The 15,645-nt window shown below is 38.6% G+C and overlaps 3 protein-coding genes and 1 long non-coding RNA gene across 5 annotated transcripts; 3 read left to right on the top strand and 1 right to left on the bottom strand.

Annotated features, from left to right (window-relative positions):
* Positions 1 to 223: 223 nt before the first annotated feature.
* LOC116775249 (cilia- and flagella-associated protein 45) lies at positions 224 to 5,707 on the top strand. Its single transcript, XM_032668106.2, has 12 exons — positions 224 to 396; positions 1,598 to 1,790; positions 2,260 to 2,461; positions 2,649 to 2,784; positions 3,129 to 3,264; positions 3,374 to 3,509; positions 3,743 to 3,921; positions 4,280 to 4,429; positions 4,618 to 4,722; positions 4,986 to 5,065; positions 5,143 to 5,239; positions 5,430 to 5,707. The coding sequence occupies exons 1-12, from the start codon at positions 308 to 310 to the stop codon at positions 5,508 to 5,510; spliced, it is 1,584 nt and encodes a 527-aa protein (XP_032523997.1). The 5' UTR covers positions 224 to 307; the 3' UTR covers positions 5,511 to 5,707.
* A 379-nt stretch (positions 5,708 to 6,086) lies between these two features.
* On the bottom strand, positions 6,087 to 8,320 carry LOC116775379 (uncharacterized). Of its 2 annotated transcripts, XM_061524533.1 has the most exons (7): positions 8,081 to 8,320; positions 7,887 to 8,011; positions 7,723 to 7,786; positions 7,248 to 7,310; positions 6,761 to 6,951; positions 6,421 to 6,521; positions 6,087 to 6,298 (listed from the first exon to the last, which is right to left on the bottom strand). In XM_061524533.1, the coding sequence occupies exons 1-7, from the start codon at positions 8,160 to 8,162 to the stop codon at positions 6,097 to 6,099; spliced, it is 828 nt and encodes a 275-aa protein (XP_061380517.1). In that variant the 5' UTR covers positions 8,163 to 8,320; the 3' UTR covers positions 6,087 to 6,096. The 2 variants fall into 2 exon arrangements, with proteins under 2 accessions (XP_061380517.1, XP_061380518.1); XM_061524534.1 differs by lacking the exon at positions 7,248 to 7,310.
* Positions 6,851 to 7,387, top strand: LOC133319553 (uncharacterized). Its single transcript, XR_009753122.1, has 2 exons — positions 6,851 to 6,969; positions 7,148 to 7,387. It is a non-coding gene; the product is annotated as an uncharacterized LOC133319553 (long non-coding RNA).
* A 305-nt stretch (positions 8,321 to 8,625) lies between the features above and the next one.
* On the top strand, positions 8,626 to 15,135 carry LOC116775333 (activin receptor type-1). Its single transcript, XM_032668219.2, has 11 exons — positions 8,626 to 8,756; positions 9,533 to 9,641; positions 10,502 to 10,681; positions 11,100 to 11,315; positions 11,544 to 11,641; positions 11,855 to 12,021; positions 12,320 to 12,505; positions 12,778 to 12,924; positions 13,100 to 13,266; positions 13,335 to 13,542; positions 14,055 to 15,135. Exons 1-11 carry the CDS (start codon positions 8,696 to 8,698, stop codon positions 14,205 to 14,207), a joined length of 1,692 nt encoding a protein of 563 aa, XP_032524110.1. The 5' UTR covers positions 8,626 to 8,695; the 3' UTR covers positions 14,208 to 15,135.
* Positions 15,136 to 15,645: the final 510 nt, after the last annotated feature.

Genomic DNA, 15,645 nt, shown 5'->3' with positions numbered 1-15,645 from the left:
TTCAAAATATGTTTCTCTCTAATTACAATACTACCTTTAAAATTAATGTAATTTTTTAATTCAATAAAGTATTGTAATGTTATATTCAAGTGTTTAAAACAATATTCTAATGTTTAAATATTGTTTTAAATTCTCGTGTAATTAAATATGTATTGAGAGTGAAGATATGTGAACAACGTTAAATAATAAATAGTATTTGGCGATCAGAAATTAAATTAATATAGATGTTATAGTTTCCTAGCAACGGTTATTTATATGAGAAAAAAGCGTGGAGTTTTTTTATTTATAATATTTAATTTTATGAAAAATGCCTAAAGCTCTTAAGAATTTCCACGAAGGCATCAAATACCATAAAATACATAAAGGAGGCGAGCCAGGATGCTATCAATTGCACAGGTAACAAAAATATCTTTAACTACCCTGAATTCAAATTACCTTCTTATTTATTATCATATCAAAAAGTAATGAAACTACTCGATAAATATAACTATAAATATAAACTTAACACATGCTCATTAAAATATATTTACATATGTAAGTAAAAGTCAACGTTTAGTTATCACTTTTAACAAGACTAAACAGGTTTATATGTGATAGACATACAATTTTTGACATAACAAATTAAAATGTACTTTACAAATTAAGCATTTATAGCGATTTTGGAGACATCATATTTCAAACATACCTATAGACCTAGTGCGACCTCACTACTATTTCTGTCCTAGGATTAACCCAACAGTGATGATTATCGAATATTTGTAGGGCATTTTAAAATGATTTGCTTTTTCATTTTTAAACTAGATCAGGATAAATTAATCATACAAATAAACCATGAAAAGAGCTAGTACCGATACTTCTGCTGGCCTGCTGTTACCCAAACCTGGCTAAGAGCTAACGCAAGGAAACTAGCCCTTAAACGAAAAAATCCTCATCGATATCGGCACTGACAGACAGATATACATTGTCAAAGACAGATACACACTGCCAAAGACAGATACACACTGCCAAAGACAGACACACACTGCCAAAGACAGATACACACTGCCAAAGACAGATACACACTGCCAAAGACAGATACACACTGGCAAAGACAGATACACACTGCCAAAGACAGATACACACTGCCAAAGACAGATACACACTGCCAAAGACAGATACACACTGGCAAAGACAGATACACACTGCCAAAGACAGATACACACTGCCAAAGACAGATACACACTGCCAAAGACTGATACACACTGCCAAAGACAGATACACACTGCCAAAGACAGATACACACTGCCAAAGACAGATACACACTGCCAAAGACAGATACACACTGCCAAAGAGCGTACCTCAGTCAAACCGTTCTCACTACTGAAGCAGTCGTTGTCATTAATAAGTATATTTAATGGACTGTGTTAAGACTTCTCTCCTCTCTCATAGGTTGTATATTATTTGAGTTTAAAATATATAAAAATTGTATGTATCTTAATCACGAACAACCCCATTGACTTACAAAGCAGTCTCATGTTTGAATGCTGACTACGTTTTAAGAAAAAAGTAATGTGGGGAATTCCGACAACATAACATTTCAAATAAATGTTTGCTTCAGGCCGTCGGAATGTCGTCTGAAGTTTCCTCCGACGGAGCGTCCCATCCACAAGTGCGAAGTCCCAACTCACGAGTACACGCTGGTTCCTCAGTTGGGAGGGTGGAGGACCCTGCTGGTGCCCAAGACAGAGCCGAACTACTACCCTGCCGTCATAAACAAGGATGACTTTGAGAGACTCAAGAAACAGGCTAAGGTCTGTTAAATATTAGAATAAATGCTGAAATGATTTCAATCAAATTGCTTTAAAATAAATTGGACCTTTTTTACCACGCTTTTAGTAGCTGTTGTATGTTTATTTGTCTGTTTGTAACCGTCTCCTCCTGACTCGATTTTGGCCCACTTTGAACGGTCCATTTTCATTTAAACTCTGTAGAGTTATCGAGGATCGATGACAATACAATAATATAGTATAGTAATACTTTAATAATTTTGTTCCACTAACCTAATTAAGAAAATGTGGGTGATTTCTGAAAAATCATTCTTCAATGTTGCTTCTCCTATCAGTACGCAATGATATGAGGCAAGTGTGCGCTGTCAAGTCTCTGTTTCAGAAGTATGAACATTACTGGCATAAATACTTAGCAAACCTATCTATGTTGCAAATATTCCCATAATCTCGGTCACAACATGATAAATAATGACTGATATTTATATATATTAAGATCGTAACTACGGAAGAACAGCTCCAAGCTATGCACGCTCAAGAAGCAGCCATTCAGAAGGCTGCGAAGGAGTCTGAGGAAAGAAAGAGGTTACTCAAGGAACAACTCCAACCACAACCCGGGGCCGAGGCTGCCACCGGCACCGCGGACCCCGAGCTAGACGGACCTGATCAAGCAGCGCATACTCTGTCAAGATCTGAAAGTAAGTGTTATTGTGCTGATCATACTTATCCGATTATTTTGTAATCACCTATTTCTTTTACGAGCACCGTTCCTGCATTTCAAACACTGTACACACACACATACACAGGCTAACGATTGTTTCTGACGTACAGTAGAGGATATCCAAGTAGTATTATGACTTTCATTTTATTATTTGACATTTCCAGTGTTGAAAGCCAACAACATGCAAGGTCCGAAACTGTGTAACAGGATCATCCTGGCATCAAAGTGCCACGCGATCCGTGACGCGCAGATAGCTGAGAAGGAACTCATCAAGAAGGAACTCGACGAAGAGGAGAGGAGGTCAGCTCGACTCGTATCAGATTTACAGTATATTTTTTAATTGGTCAGGTCAGGTCACAATTGGTCAGGCGAAAGTGTTGACCGCCGCCATTAGTCAGCGGCGAACGTGACGGGTTGAAGCGTGGGAACCTGTTATATACCAAACAACATTAACGGTTGACATTTTGTTTACATCCCGTGATCTCTGCAACTGCTTCTGTAGTCTTAAAATGAGACGTTTTATGTTAGAATCATTGATTTTTTTTTTGATTTTTTAATTTCTTATTTTCTTAGTTTGCTCGTCATCTTTGAGCACAATGACATTATTTCCACCAAGTTTGACCTAAGGTTTTTTCCTCCACCAGACTCGATGCCATAATGGAGTCCAACCGTGTGTCCGCGGTGGCCCGAGCCGAGGCTTCGGAGGCCCGCCGACACGAGCTGCGGCTCCAGAACCTCGCCGCGCTCAAGGAACAGATACAAGCTCACGACACCGCCAAGGTCATAAAATAGACAAAAATCGTTCCTTCTTGTATTCAATGTAAAAATTGTCAGGTATGTAAATACACGTCACTTTTAATATAATGTCATTTTCATACAAATATTTTAGATAATGGAAGCCGAGAGAATTGAAGAGGAGAGCATAAGAGTCAACCAGTCCAACATCGCTATGCAGATAGATGAGGCGCGGAAACTGAAAGAGAAACACGGCAGACAAGCCAAGCTCAAGGAGATACTGGATCAAGGTAGAGCAAATACCCCCAATGACCGTTTCATCCATAGTCTATACCAACTATTACATTGTTAGTATTCACTGCCTCTACGTCATCATCATTATCATCATCATCAGCTTATCAAAGCCCACTGCTGAGCAAAGGCCTCTTCTCACATGGAGAAGGCTAGAGCATTAATCGCCTCTGCGTGTTATCTCTTATATTAATAAAGTGATTTTACATTAAACTCCTCCCTCCATTACAAGGCAATGCTGAGCTTCTCTACTACAAGCAGCTCCAGAACGAGGAGGAGCGCATCATGGACCTTCGGATCGCTAATTTCCTCAAGCTGAAGCAGGAGAGAGAAGCAAGGAACAGAGCTGAGGCGGAGGCTGTGAAGGCCGCCAAGCAAAAGGGAATAGACCATATCGCTAAGGCCCAAAAGGTATGAGATCTTTAATTGAGTATTTTTTGACTATTTTCTAAATGTCATTCTGGCTATGAAGCTGTTAAAAATGAATATCAAGTAATCTTAAATAATACAACAATATATATTTTTGCGACTGACATCGTAATTCAAATTCGGTCAGAACTTTATGGAAGTTTTTATTCATATTTTGTATAAAAAAATTGGAATGTATAGCGCGGCCTTCCTTGTGCACTTATTCTAAGCTTCACACAGATACTAAGTAACGAACAACATAATAAAGCTGACGTAACCAATCATTCCATTGTATAAACGTCGCTGTTAATTACAAACTCGCGTACATATTCCAAGCTACTATCATCATTTATGTTTTAAGGCGGAACAAGAGCTGAAGGAAGAGCTGGAGAGAATCAGGAACCTCAAGATCCAGGAGGACGTAGAGAGAGAGTACAGGAGAAAGGAGAGAGAGGCTGCCATCAGAAGAAACAGAGAGATGAAGAGGTTACATGAAGCCAGGGTGGCGCAGGTCAGGACGTGATGCGGTCGAGCTGTGCAGTTAGGCTTAATAACGACTTGGGACTAGATTTTGATATAGGACGGATATCTCAATATAAAAAGAGCGAAAAGTTTTAGCACGTTAGAGTTTAAACAGTTATCTGTGACAACACAATATAGCTACTGCGACACATCCACGTATTAAAATTATAATTTCAGATCACAGACATCCACCGGCTGATAGCGCGAGAGATCGCCAAAGACGAGCAGAGCTTCAACAACGCGGCGAGGCAAAACGAAGAGTTCATACAGAAGGAGAAGCAGGTCACTGGCAGACGCCACATCTAGCGACTTTTGGGACACGTTACACTTGTGACGTACTACACTGAACAACACACACACACTCACACACGTCACACTGTACAGCAAATAATTTAATTCTACTCCTGGTCTAGCTACAGTTTCTTCTGATAACCACGTCCCGTGATCACAGCACGAGCGACGTAGCATGATACCGACCTGCGAGTATTGTACGAGTATATGATATATATATATATGATATTAACAATTAAAATGTGACTTTCCAGCTGGAGGACAAGAGGAAGGCTCGCATCGAACAGCACAGACAGGAGATAATGAAACAAATTAATGACAAGGAAAGGGCGAGGTGAGAGCTCGAGGCGACTGGTACCACATTACTTCGCCGTCATATACATAAACTTTGCAATTTGTGCGACCATCCAGGGCTGAACTCCGCGAGAAGCTCCACAACGAGGGCGTGGCGCTGAGGATGGAGCAGGAGCGCCAGGACCAGTACGAGAGACGGGTCATCCGGCAGAAGGTACGCCACCCGATATCTGTATGGAGGTGGACGAGATTAGACCGCTTATCATACCTCCTCTGCAGATGGGTTACCAACTCTAGCTCTGCACAGACAGTACAATAACATTAATACGTGGCAGTTTGCAGCTGGTGCTGCACGCTGCAGCTGATGATTATGTCGGTTTATTATGATGTATATCATGTGACAGGTCGCGGACATGAGGAGCCAGAAAGTATCGGAGAAGTACGTGAAGGAAGTGGAGCAGACGCTGGGGAAGCACGGGTACTGAGGAGGGATTGAGATTAAATTGTTTACAAAATTCTGTTTGTTATATGCAGTGCATAGCATGTCAGACTACTGATTCAGCTTGTATAATTTTTACTGAACTTGTTTTTTTACAACTTTTGTCATTACTTAGTCTTATTGTCTCGATGGATATTATATTCAATAAAAGCAGCGACTCATGTACAGTTTTATTATTAATTCCCACGCGTCACACACACAATACAATCCACAAAACACGAGCAGCCGTGACATCAATAATGAATACGACATGCATCCAGCCGTGAGGGGTCCGCAGCCGGGTCCGGGACGTGTAGCACGGTCACATACGACACAACGAGCTCTTCATCTAAGATGTGTATGGACAAAATATTTGAATTGAATACTATTCATGGTCTGGTGCCTGTTAAGAATCATTCTGGAGCTGGGCCGGGCTCTGCATCATACTTCCTGTCCATCTCATCATAACTGTTATTTCTAAACAATCCGCGTGTTCTGGTTGCTGGTAGCAGCACGTGTTCCTGTGAATCTTTTACTCGAGCGCTTCCATCTTATCTATAATACTATGTAAGTCAATAACTCCATTATCGTGTCTACTGCACTATGACCTTCTCCCCGAGCTTCACTACTTTATCCAAGTTATCTTTCAGTGTTCTCAGCTGGTCCAGTACACGTGAGTCCATCAATGTGAAGGGTATGTAGGCCTGCGACTGTCTCAGCTGCTTGGGCTGCAGAGACAAAGTGGTGCCGTCACGAAGCAGGATGTTGCAGGTCGCCTTCTCAGACGGCTGCATACTGAACACATATAATATAGTTGATAAATGCACTGCTACATATAGTTAGCTTTAAAAATGAATCGCAGACAAAATTGATAGATCAATTTATTTATGTCGAGTAAAATGTATGTATATACTGACGAGTAGCAGGCTGGCACCATGACGGGGGATCCAGACATGGAGACCACCATCTCACCCTGGCGAGGCTGGCGGAGGACTGTCAGCGGAGTCTGGGGGTCCACCTGGAGAAGGACAGGCACACGCAAATGAGATATATATAGGTTGTGAAAGAATATCTGTTGAATGGCAATGCTTTCCACAATGTTGATCGCTGAGGACATCTCTTGAACTTGACACTTGGCACACAAAAGTTGTAATAAAATACTGGTATCAATATTGATGAGCTCTAAATAAAAGCCAAAGTGAGAGCAGTGATACAGGAAAGTTCAGGGTATATACTTGTAGTAGTTTGGGTACATACTTTGGGTGTTATGGGCGGATAGTTGAGAGCGGCGTTCTTATTATAGGCGGGCGTGCGGTACACGGAGCGCGAGCGACGCCGGCCGGCGGTGGAGGCGGTTGTGGAGCGCCCGGTGGTGGAAATGCCGCGGACGGAGCGACACGACGCGTCCGCCGACCGGGAACGACGAGCACGGACAGTGGACGGGGGAGCTGGGGATTGAAGACCAAGTGAGTCATTCAAAGACTGTATTTGCATTCATGACAATTGACATATAGCACTATATGCACATGTGTTGTTACTATCACAAAAAAACAGAACATAGTAAGTAATGACCAAGAATGAAGAAGATGATTTAAGAATATTTCTCAGAAACCATTAATTATAAAAAATTCTTACACTTTACAGTCACTTGTAGCTGGGTGTAGTCTACAGGATATTACTAGGCTACAGTGTGAGGATGGACCATGATGAGCAGAACAGCACAAGAATAAGGAAGCGGACTTACCAAGGAATGTTTTCTTAGCATGTCGCTCTCCAGAACCTTGAGATGAATTCTCCGTGAGGTACCCTGATCCCAGAAAGCGCCCGGTTAGTGGAAATATGGTAAATGTTGTTAGATGAGGTGATTAAAATGTTAAGAAATTTTATCCTTCTATTATTTAATGTTCCCATAATATCACAAAAACACAAAATGACATCCCTGAAGTTAAAATTCAAATGACATTACTTTTAAATAGTAATTTGAAACAATGTGAATGAATTCATAATAGAATTATCTAATTGTTAAAGTAATAAAGAATTGAAACATTGCAACCATCTATTTAAAATTTTTCTTCAATATTTTTATAGTAACTATCTATAGCAAGCAATTCTATACTATCGGTTATTCTACAAATTTTAAGATTTAGATATATATATATATATATTAAACACTTCAAGTGAATACTCTTCAATAATATATATTAATACAGAACCCTCACCATCGTCATGAGAGGCCGATCTACTCGAATGTGTAGTTGTATCTTTGAAATGCAATTCTGTCTTCTGTAAATAAAACGTTCTTTATCTTCAAAAGTTCTATCGTGACTAAATACACTTCAATCAGGTATTCCTTCCTTAAATAACATGTTTATACTTTACTTACCAACTGTCCCACAGTTTTCTGTAAGAGATTGGCGCTGATAGAACCTAATAGTATTTTGAAAGCAAGTTCAACGTTTCGAAGCTCCATGTTTGCTCGGGAGTCTACTTTATTTTTGAGATCAATTACTGTAATTGAAAAAATGTATTATTATAGATATAATAATGTTTTGTAACAAACATTTAAAACTTCCGCACCTTGTTTATTTAACTTTTTCAAAGCGTCATCATCTTCACCAGTTTTTTCAACATTTCGTGTGGGTCGCTTGGTACGTGGCATAATATTAAAATTATTTGTCACCGATAAATGTACTTAATGCTTTAAACTTGAACAATATATTTTATAAGACGTTAATAAAAACTCAACAAGTCCCATTTAAATTAAACAAATAACCGACATTTTTGAATGCTGGCTAATGGCAATTGGCATTTGTCAAAAAAAAACTATCTACGTTCTTATGAGCTCTATGACAAAAAAAATTACAAATAAAGCAGAATGTTAATTATTAATGTTTTAATAATTCTTTATAACAATACTGTATTATACTTTGTACATAACTTAATAATGTAAGTAGATAAGACACTTTAATTATTTTATTTCCTTTTTTCATACTCCTATAGTCTATGGTAGAATTATAAATAAAAAGGTAATTTTATTAATTTTAATCATTTTATTTCTGTTAATAATAATAAATATAAGATTAATTTTTTTTTCCAAAACCAAAATTGTAATATTAATGGAGACATAAACATTAAATGTATCCTAGAGAGAAATTGCTTTGACTGACCGTGTATTGTTATGATGAACGAAGAATGGCGGACGTTGTCATAGTGCGATATTTGTTCACATTTTTGCTTCTAAATGCTTGTTATGGTGAGTAAATGTGTCAATAAGTATATATAGTTTTATCAAAATGATTAATTAATATTGTGACAAAGTTTTAACATCATTGATCAACGGAAACTCTCTCATTTCACATGGCTTCCATGTAGTTATTTTGGACTGGACTTTTATTATTGTTGTCTGGCACTACGTAAGCTTTTATGAAGTTTTATAAAAAAATGTCTATTTAAAACGTATCATGCACCTTTAATTATGCCATATTTGTCGACCACTTCAGGTTTTTGGTAAAATTATTATATGATAAGTGAGGCATTTATAATGGAGTTGTTTTATTTTTCATGTAGGATAATGTTTTATCGTCTTATTAATTTACATAGCATTCATGAATAAACATTTGCTGGCATTAAAATGTTCATTAAATTGTGGGTCGATTCAAATTAGACATAATATAAATAATATCCAGTTTACAGAAATATTGAAAAAAATATTTACAAAAAACACTTCTTTTTAAAATATTAATTTCGAAGTGTGAACAAATGTAAGAAAATAGTATATGAAATAATTGAAGCTGGTGTTATTAAATTTTCAATAATAATAATTTATAAAAATGTCACTAACACTATTAATTTATTTATTTTAACATTCATAAGGAACTTAACTCAATGTTCATATTATTTGCATACTCCTGTTATATTTATAGTGTACAGGTTTATTTGCCTTTTGAATAAACACTATTATTTGTGAATTGAATCGAAGTGAATTTTTTTGTGAACCATTAAAGTTATGGGTATATGAACGTCTTCTAGCGGGACTCCCTGGCTTGGAATCAGAACAAGATGGAATCTCACCAGCGGAGAACCATCTCCAAGAAGACATCCTGGCTGTGGATAAAAAGATGATGGTGCAACAACCCAGGTATTGGGATTGTAATTGTTCTATCCTACTAACATAATAAATATCAAAGTTTGTAAGGATCTATTAATGTATGGAAGTTCTTCGCTCTTTCATATAAAAACTTTTATTTGTTTCGATGAAACTTTGTATTGAAGTAGCTTAGACGTTAGAATTAAATATATGTAAGATTTTATTCAAAAATTCCATGTAATTTTATAAAGAACTCTCAACAATATTTTGAAATCAATGCAGACAATGTTGTGGCCATAAACCAATGTTTTAACAAAAGTTTTATCATTCATATTTAAACAGAGCTCACATATTCCATTTCAATGAAACTAATATTTTTCTGATTACTACGCGTGCTTTATTTGTGGTCAAAACTACATACTCCGGATGTTTCGGTTACTTTTCAGCAACCGTGATCACAGGCAGCCGAGATGCTTTAACAAAAAATAAAGCACGCGTAGTACATCCGAAAAATATTAGTTTCATTTAAATGACTAAAACTCGCGAGTCTCAGATCTCCTCACATATTTCATGTTGTCATCCTACGGATAACATACTTGCAATATTCACATATATATTTTTGTTTTTGCTGCAGAAGGAAGTTCATGAAAAGGTATTTCAATTGGGAAACATGTTTTTTGCTCACATTAAGCTTTCAAGCAATGTATCGATATAAGAACGTGTCTCTAGTGTTCATCTAAACTCATTTAGTTGTCTTGAATTGAAAACAGTTATCGTTTTATTTGTTATGTAGAACCTTAACATCCCTGCTTAATGCTTTTGTGACATTATCCTGGCTAGTATAATGTATATATGGAACTCACCCGTCACTATATACAGTGTATAATAACAATGTTATTGAACAATTTCAGATATAAATGCCATCAATGTGAACCACCCGACTGTGACCACACAACCCAAGTATGTGGGTCGGCTTTATACTGTTTCAAGTCGACGGTGAGAGCTAGTGACGGCACCCTGCGATACTCGAGAGGCTGTTCCTCCAGGCGGGATCATTACCAGTTCACATGTAGAACTCATCAGACCCAAGGGTGATATGATAATTTAAGTTTTGACAAAAAAATACTTAGCCGTTTGTTTGTCATAAAACACAAATCTATCTAGAGATGATGTATCTAAAGATCTTAATTGAAGTTTTCCGTTGCTTCCCTCAATACAAATAAGATTATTCAATCACCAAACATCTGATTAATGAAGTTGTGACTTTAGTGTTTATTTTCCCGGAATATACATTTTTTATTGAAGGTTCAGCCTTGTATATCTTTGTATGTGGCATTAGTGTAAGTTTAAGTAAAATTATTATAGTTATTGTATTATATAAAATTTTTCAAAAATATCCTGATGTAAAAATATTGATATTTCAACAAAAGACAGTTGTATATAATTGTCTATTAGTATAATGTCAATAACTAGAGTGACATCTCAATGAATATATACTTTGTGTTTCAGTCACAGTAAGCGTCATGCTGCGGCTCCTCTGAACATCACGTGCTGTCAGGGTGACATGTGTAATGAAGGGCCCTTCCCTCCGCTGTCCCCTGCGGACACAGCCATCGAACCGCTCACCAGCGGGGCCTGGAAGCTGTGGCTGAGTGTGGGTCTGTCAGTGCTGGCCGTTAGTGCTATCGGAGGCCTCGTTATATTAGTGCTGCGGAGGACTCACAGGTTACTGTACTATGAGAGTTAACATATTGATATGTAGTTATGTATTACATACAACTGTCGAGATTTGTTATTCACTACGATCCTCAGCAGACATGGCAACTTGCGATACACTATAAAATAATTCCGATAATATGAAAATCAGTGTGAAATTCACTAACGCTTGTAATATTTCGATACAAAAATAAATTATTGTGTGTAAGTAATTGAGTAAAATTGTTTGTTTTGTAGACTCCGTGTGTCCAGAGCCGCTCAGAAGCTGGGCGTGGACTCGAACTACTTCTCAGCCAACATGTACAACTCGCATGTGACCAGCGCTTATTATGAAGGTACAATCAAATTATAATTATTGTGTGCAATGGAACTTAAAAACTTAGGAGATAACAACTTAGCCACCCAGCCGTCTAGTTGGTGATAATTTTGTTTGATACTTAGTATGAAGTATATGGGAGTCTTTAAAAAAGAGACAAGATATATATATATATAGAGATAGCGGGAGATCTATATACAAATTGAGATGTGTGTATATTTAAACCATCCAGGAGCGGAGGGTTCTCAGGCGTGTGCGCTCCAAGCGGTGGCGGCGGGCGACTCCACCTTGCGGCAGTACTTGGAGGGGTCCGCCACTAGCGGCTCGGGTTCCGGACAGCCGCTTATGGTGCAGAGGACGCTCGCCAAGCAGGTGTCCCTCATCGAGAGGGTTGGCAAGGTTAGCACGGACACTGGAAATATACTTTAAGAGGAAAAGTTTGTAAGGGAACATTCACGGTAAACTGGTGGACTTGTTCACCGGGAATGTACACTCAATGCAGAAGGACTGCTGGAAATTGTTGAAAAAATATATATATAGCGTCCATGACTGTATTAGAATTAGTATGAGCTGTGACTTGAAAGATATTGACTGTAATAACCTGACACTATCAAGTTACAACACACAGTACTGTTCAGAGGAGTGCCCTCGTATAGTTATGACAAAATTAATATTATATGTACATGTCTGCCATCAGGGTCGGTACGGCGAGGTGTGGCGCGGCTCGTGGTGCTCGGACAGCGTGGCCGTGAAGATCTTCTTCAGCAGGGACGAGGCCAGCTGGACGCGGGAGACGGAGATGTACAGCACAGTGCTGCTCCGACACGACAACATACTGGCCTACATCGGCAGCGACATGACGAGCAGGAACAGTTGTACACAGGTCCGTACAATGAACAACAAGAAACATCATGTTGCGTACTGCAATTAATATATAATGTTTGTGTAGGACTAACGATGTTTTAAACGAAACTAATATTTTTCGTATTACTAGACACATCCTGGCTGCCCGTGACCGCGGTTGCTGCAAAGTAACCGGGACATCGGAATGTAGTTTTAAATAATGAAAAACGTTTAGTAATCCAAAAAATATTAGTTTCATTTAAATGAAAACTCGCGCAAGTCTTAGATCTCACTAATAATGTTCTGTTTCAGCTGTGGCTCATAACCCAGTACCATCCGCTTGGCTCGCTGTATGAGTACCTGAGTCGCACCACTCTCACCAGACACCAGATGATGCTCATCTGTCTGTCCACTGTCAAGGGTCTGTTGCATCTCCATACAGACATACACGGCACACAGGTATATGGAGCTATCAATATATGTTCATGTTTTACTCTGATGTGTGAATAACATCATTAAAGATACAGCAATATCCGTTTTAATGTTACAGAAGAGCAACAAAAATTAACAAACTCAGGCATTGAGAACATCAGTCACTCGCTTATTATAATAACATATGAATTCCAACCTCCAGGGAAAACCGGCCATAGCACATCGGGATATAAAGTCCAAGAATATTCTGGTGAAGCTGAATGGAGAGTGTTGCATCGCGGACCTAGGGCTGGCCGTGACCAAGGAGCACGAGGACGACCCTCGACGAGGCACGCCGCGTTACATGAGCCCAGAGATGCTCGACGGCAGGTGAGGGGTGGAACCAGTATCACATGAAGAGCACGGTGAACTGTTACTACATATGAGGGTCGTTTCAGTATGAGCCCCGTGTGTCTGGAGTCCTACAAGAGGTGCGACATCTACGCACTGTCTCTAGTGTTCTGGGAGGTGTGCAGGCGCGCGACGGGCCGGGGACGCCGCCCACCGTACTACGAGTACGCTCCCCAGGACCCCGGCCTGGACGACATGAGGAAAATAGTCTGCGTGGATAACGCCAGGCCCGGGATATCCGCTGACACACATCCGGTCAGTAGACATAATAATATATTATGTATAGTTATATAAGTTCATATAATATATTGATGTTAAGTTAACTTGTTTATCCTCTGTAGTCTTTATCCGACAACAACAGTCAATGTAATAGATTTTGTATATATAAGTTAATATATTATGAATTGTTGTTATTGATTAATTATATGTACCAGTCGCAGTACACACACCAGCCAGGTCGACTCCTTCAGATTAAATATTATTGTACTAATTATATGGAGTGGCGACGAGAGGTTCTAGGGGAACTAAGAAACTTACATATTAAAACTTATAATATACCTACATCTAAGACTACATGACTGCCCCGATGTTAGGATATCAATACCATTCCATAGCTTGTTTGGTATCAGGAATCTTCTGGGTCCGCGGAGTCGGCAACGTCACTCGTAATATGATATTTCATCTATACGACGCTATTGCACCGGCTATGTTAATATATTTCTGAATATGTCGCGCGTTCGATCCTTTGTTATCAAACCATGTTTCAGACTATGCAGGGTATGTTCAACCTGATGCGGGAGTGCTGGCACCAGAACCCCTCGGTCCGTCTTCCGGCGCTCAGGATCAAGAAGACGCTCCTCAAGTTAGCTGCCAACGACAACGCTATCAGACTCGACGAAGACAGTGAAGTGTATGTGTGACAGTGAGTGACAGTGACAGTGACAGTGAAGATGAATTCAAAATAGTTTTTGTTCATTGAAATGTAAAGTGCCATTTATAATTTCTACAAAATTAAGTTCAGGTGATGGCCGGAGCCAGTTCATGCCATACGTGTACATAGTTATATTAAATAAGTTGAGAGAGCTTTATATGTTATGTTTGTCATATGCTTCCATTAAAAGTTATTTGTAGGTACTTGTGTGAATGTAACAAGCGTCTCGCTCAGTCTGATTACTTTTTATATTTTCTTATTATTTCTGTTCGTCTCAGGACCGAGGACTCGATATATAAATATGTAGATAGTTGTAATGACGATGTGCCGACTAGTATTGTAACCTGTAAATAACTACCGGGACGAGGGAGTCCCGGCTGTAATGCATTTGATTTTAATTCTGTGTGAATGAGTGTAGTTATTAATATTCATTAGTGTAAGGAACTGTTTATTTTACATATTCTATGAGAGACCGACGCTTTAACTTCATCTTTTATATTGTTGAATCTCTGTCACTCGTTAAAAGTACACCGTCTCGTTGAACCGTGGAACTGGTGTTTTGAATTGTATAGTATGTATCCGAGAGGCTAGCTGGACGAAGACATCGCTTCCACTCCTGGGAATGTTGTAATATAAAGCTGTTATTGTTGATTACTGAACAAGTTAGGTTTTCGTTCTTATTATGTTTCTTTGCAAATTAAGTTCCCAAGTCTCATGTTAAGTATAAAAAGACAATAATTATGTACATCATAATCAAATGACAATTCTAATACTCGTTAGCGTAAGTTAAGGACTCACTGCCTTCACACAACCTACCGGATGTCTGACCACCAGTCCGTGTCCATGTTTCAGCCTTGTGTTCATGTAAATATTAAGTTACTCGACAGAATATGAATAAATATTTGTCTATTATATCATCTGTGCCTTTCCCCTCATCACCAGTTTCAGTTCCTTCCAACAGGATGTCATCGTGAGAAGTGCCATCTCTTATAACTAATCATTTCAGTCAGTTCAATAATTCAAGTGTGGGACGGTAAACAGTTTTACTTTAGACATTGTAATATTAAGGTGATAAATATATCTGTACGAGGAAGGAAAATTGTTAAGTAAATAAATACAATCCTGTAATATATGAAATGTAATCCACTTAATGCTTCCATATGAGACTTATAATGTTAACATCAGTTACTCGGTGTCGGTGTTGGTTAGACAGTTCACTTTGCACTCACTCGTCACCTGAAATAGTTTAAGATCTAGGAGACGTAGGAGACTTGAAAGCTAATTAAAAATCAATCTCGGGTGAAGTTCATGGTCACTGTTCTTAAAATAATTCTCCTTATCTTAGATCTTACGATCTAAACCGAGATAAAAAAGCAATCGAGAATCTCGTATCTAGAAAATGATCCGTCCGGCGACCTCGACCGAGG

The sequence above is a fragment of the Danaus plexippus genome, chromosome 25 (assembly GCF_018135715.1).
Source record: "Danaus plexippus chromosome 25, MEX_DaPlex, whole genome shotgun sequence".
Classification (NCBI taxonomy): domain Eukaryota; kingdom Metazoa; phylum Arthropoda; class Insecta; order Lepidoptera; family Nymphalidae; genus Danaus; species Danaus plexippus.
This window is presented reverse-complemented; position numbering and strand designations above follow the sequence as displayed.

Coding starts and splice junctions, on each gene's coding strand:
- LOC116775249 (XM_032668106.2), top strand. CDS start 308: ATGCCTAAAGCTCTTAAGAATTTCCACGAAGGCATCAAATACCATAAA. Junction 2,462..2,648: donor TACTCTGTCAAGATCTGAAA/GTAAGTGTTATT, acceptor TGACATTTCCAG/TGTTGAAAGCCAACAACATG. Junction 3,265..3,373: donor AAGCTCACGACACCGCCAAG/GTCATAAAATAG, acceptor CAAATATTTTAG/ATAATGGAAGCCGAGAGAAT.
- LOC116775379 (XM_061524533.1), bottom strand. CDS start 8,162: ATGCCACGTACCAAGCGACCCACACGAAATGTTGAAAAAACTGGTGAA. Junction 8,012..8,080: donor GAAAAAGTTAAATAAACAAG/GTGCGGAAGTTT, acceptor TTTCAATTACAG/TAATTGATCTCAAAAATAAA. Junction 6,299..6,420: donor ATGGTGCCAGCCTGCTACTC/GTCAGTATATAC, acceptor ATATGTGTTCAG/TATGCAGCCGTCTGAGAAGG.
- LOC116775333 (XM_032668219.2), top strand. CDS start 8,696: ATGGCGGACGTTGTCATAGTGCGATATTTGTTCACATTTTTGCTTCTA. Junction 9,642..10,501: donor ATGATGGTGCAACAACCCAG/GTATTGGGATTG, acceptor GAACAATTTCAG/ATATAAATGCCATCAATGTG. Junction 13,543..14,054: donor TATCCGCTGACACACATCCG/GTCAGTAGACAT, acceptor ACCATGTTTCAG/ACTATGCAGGGTATGTTCAA.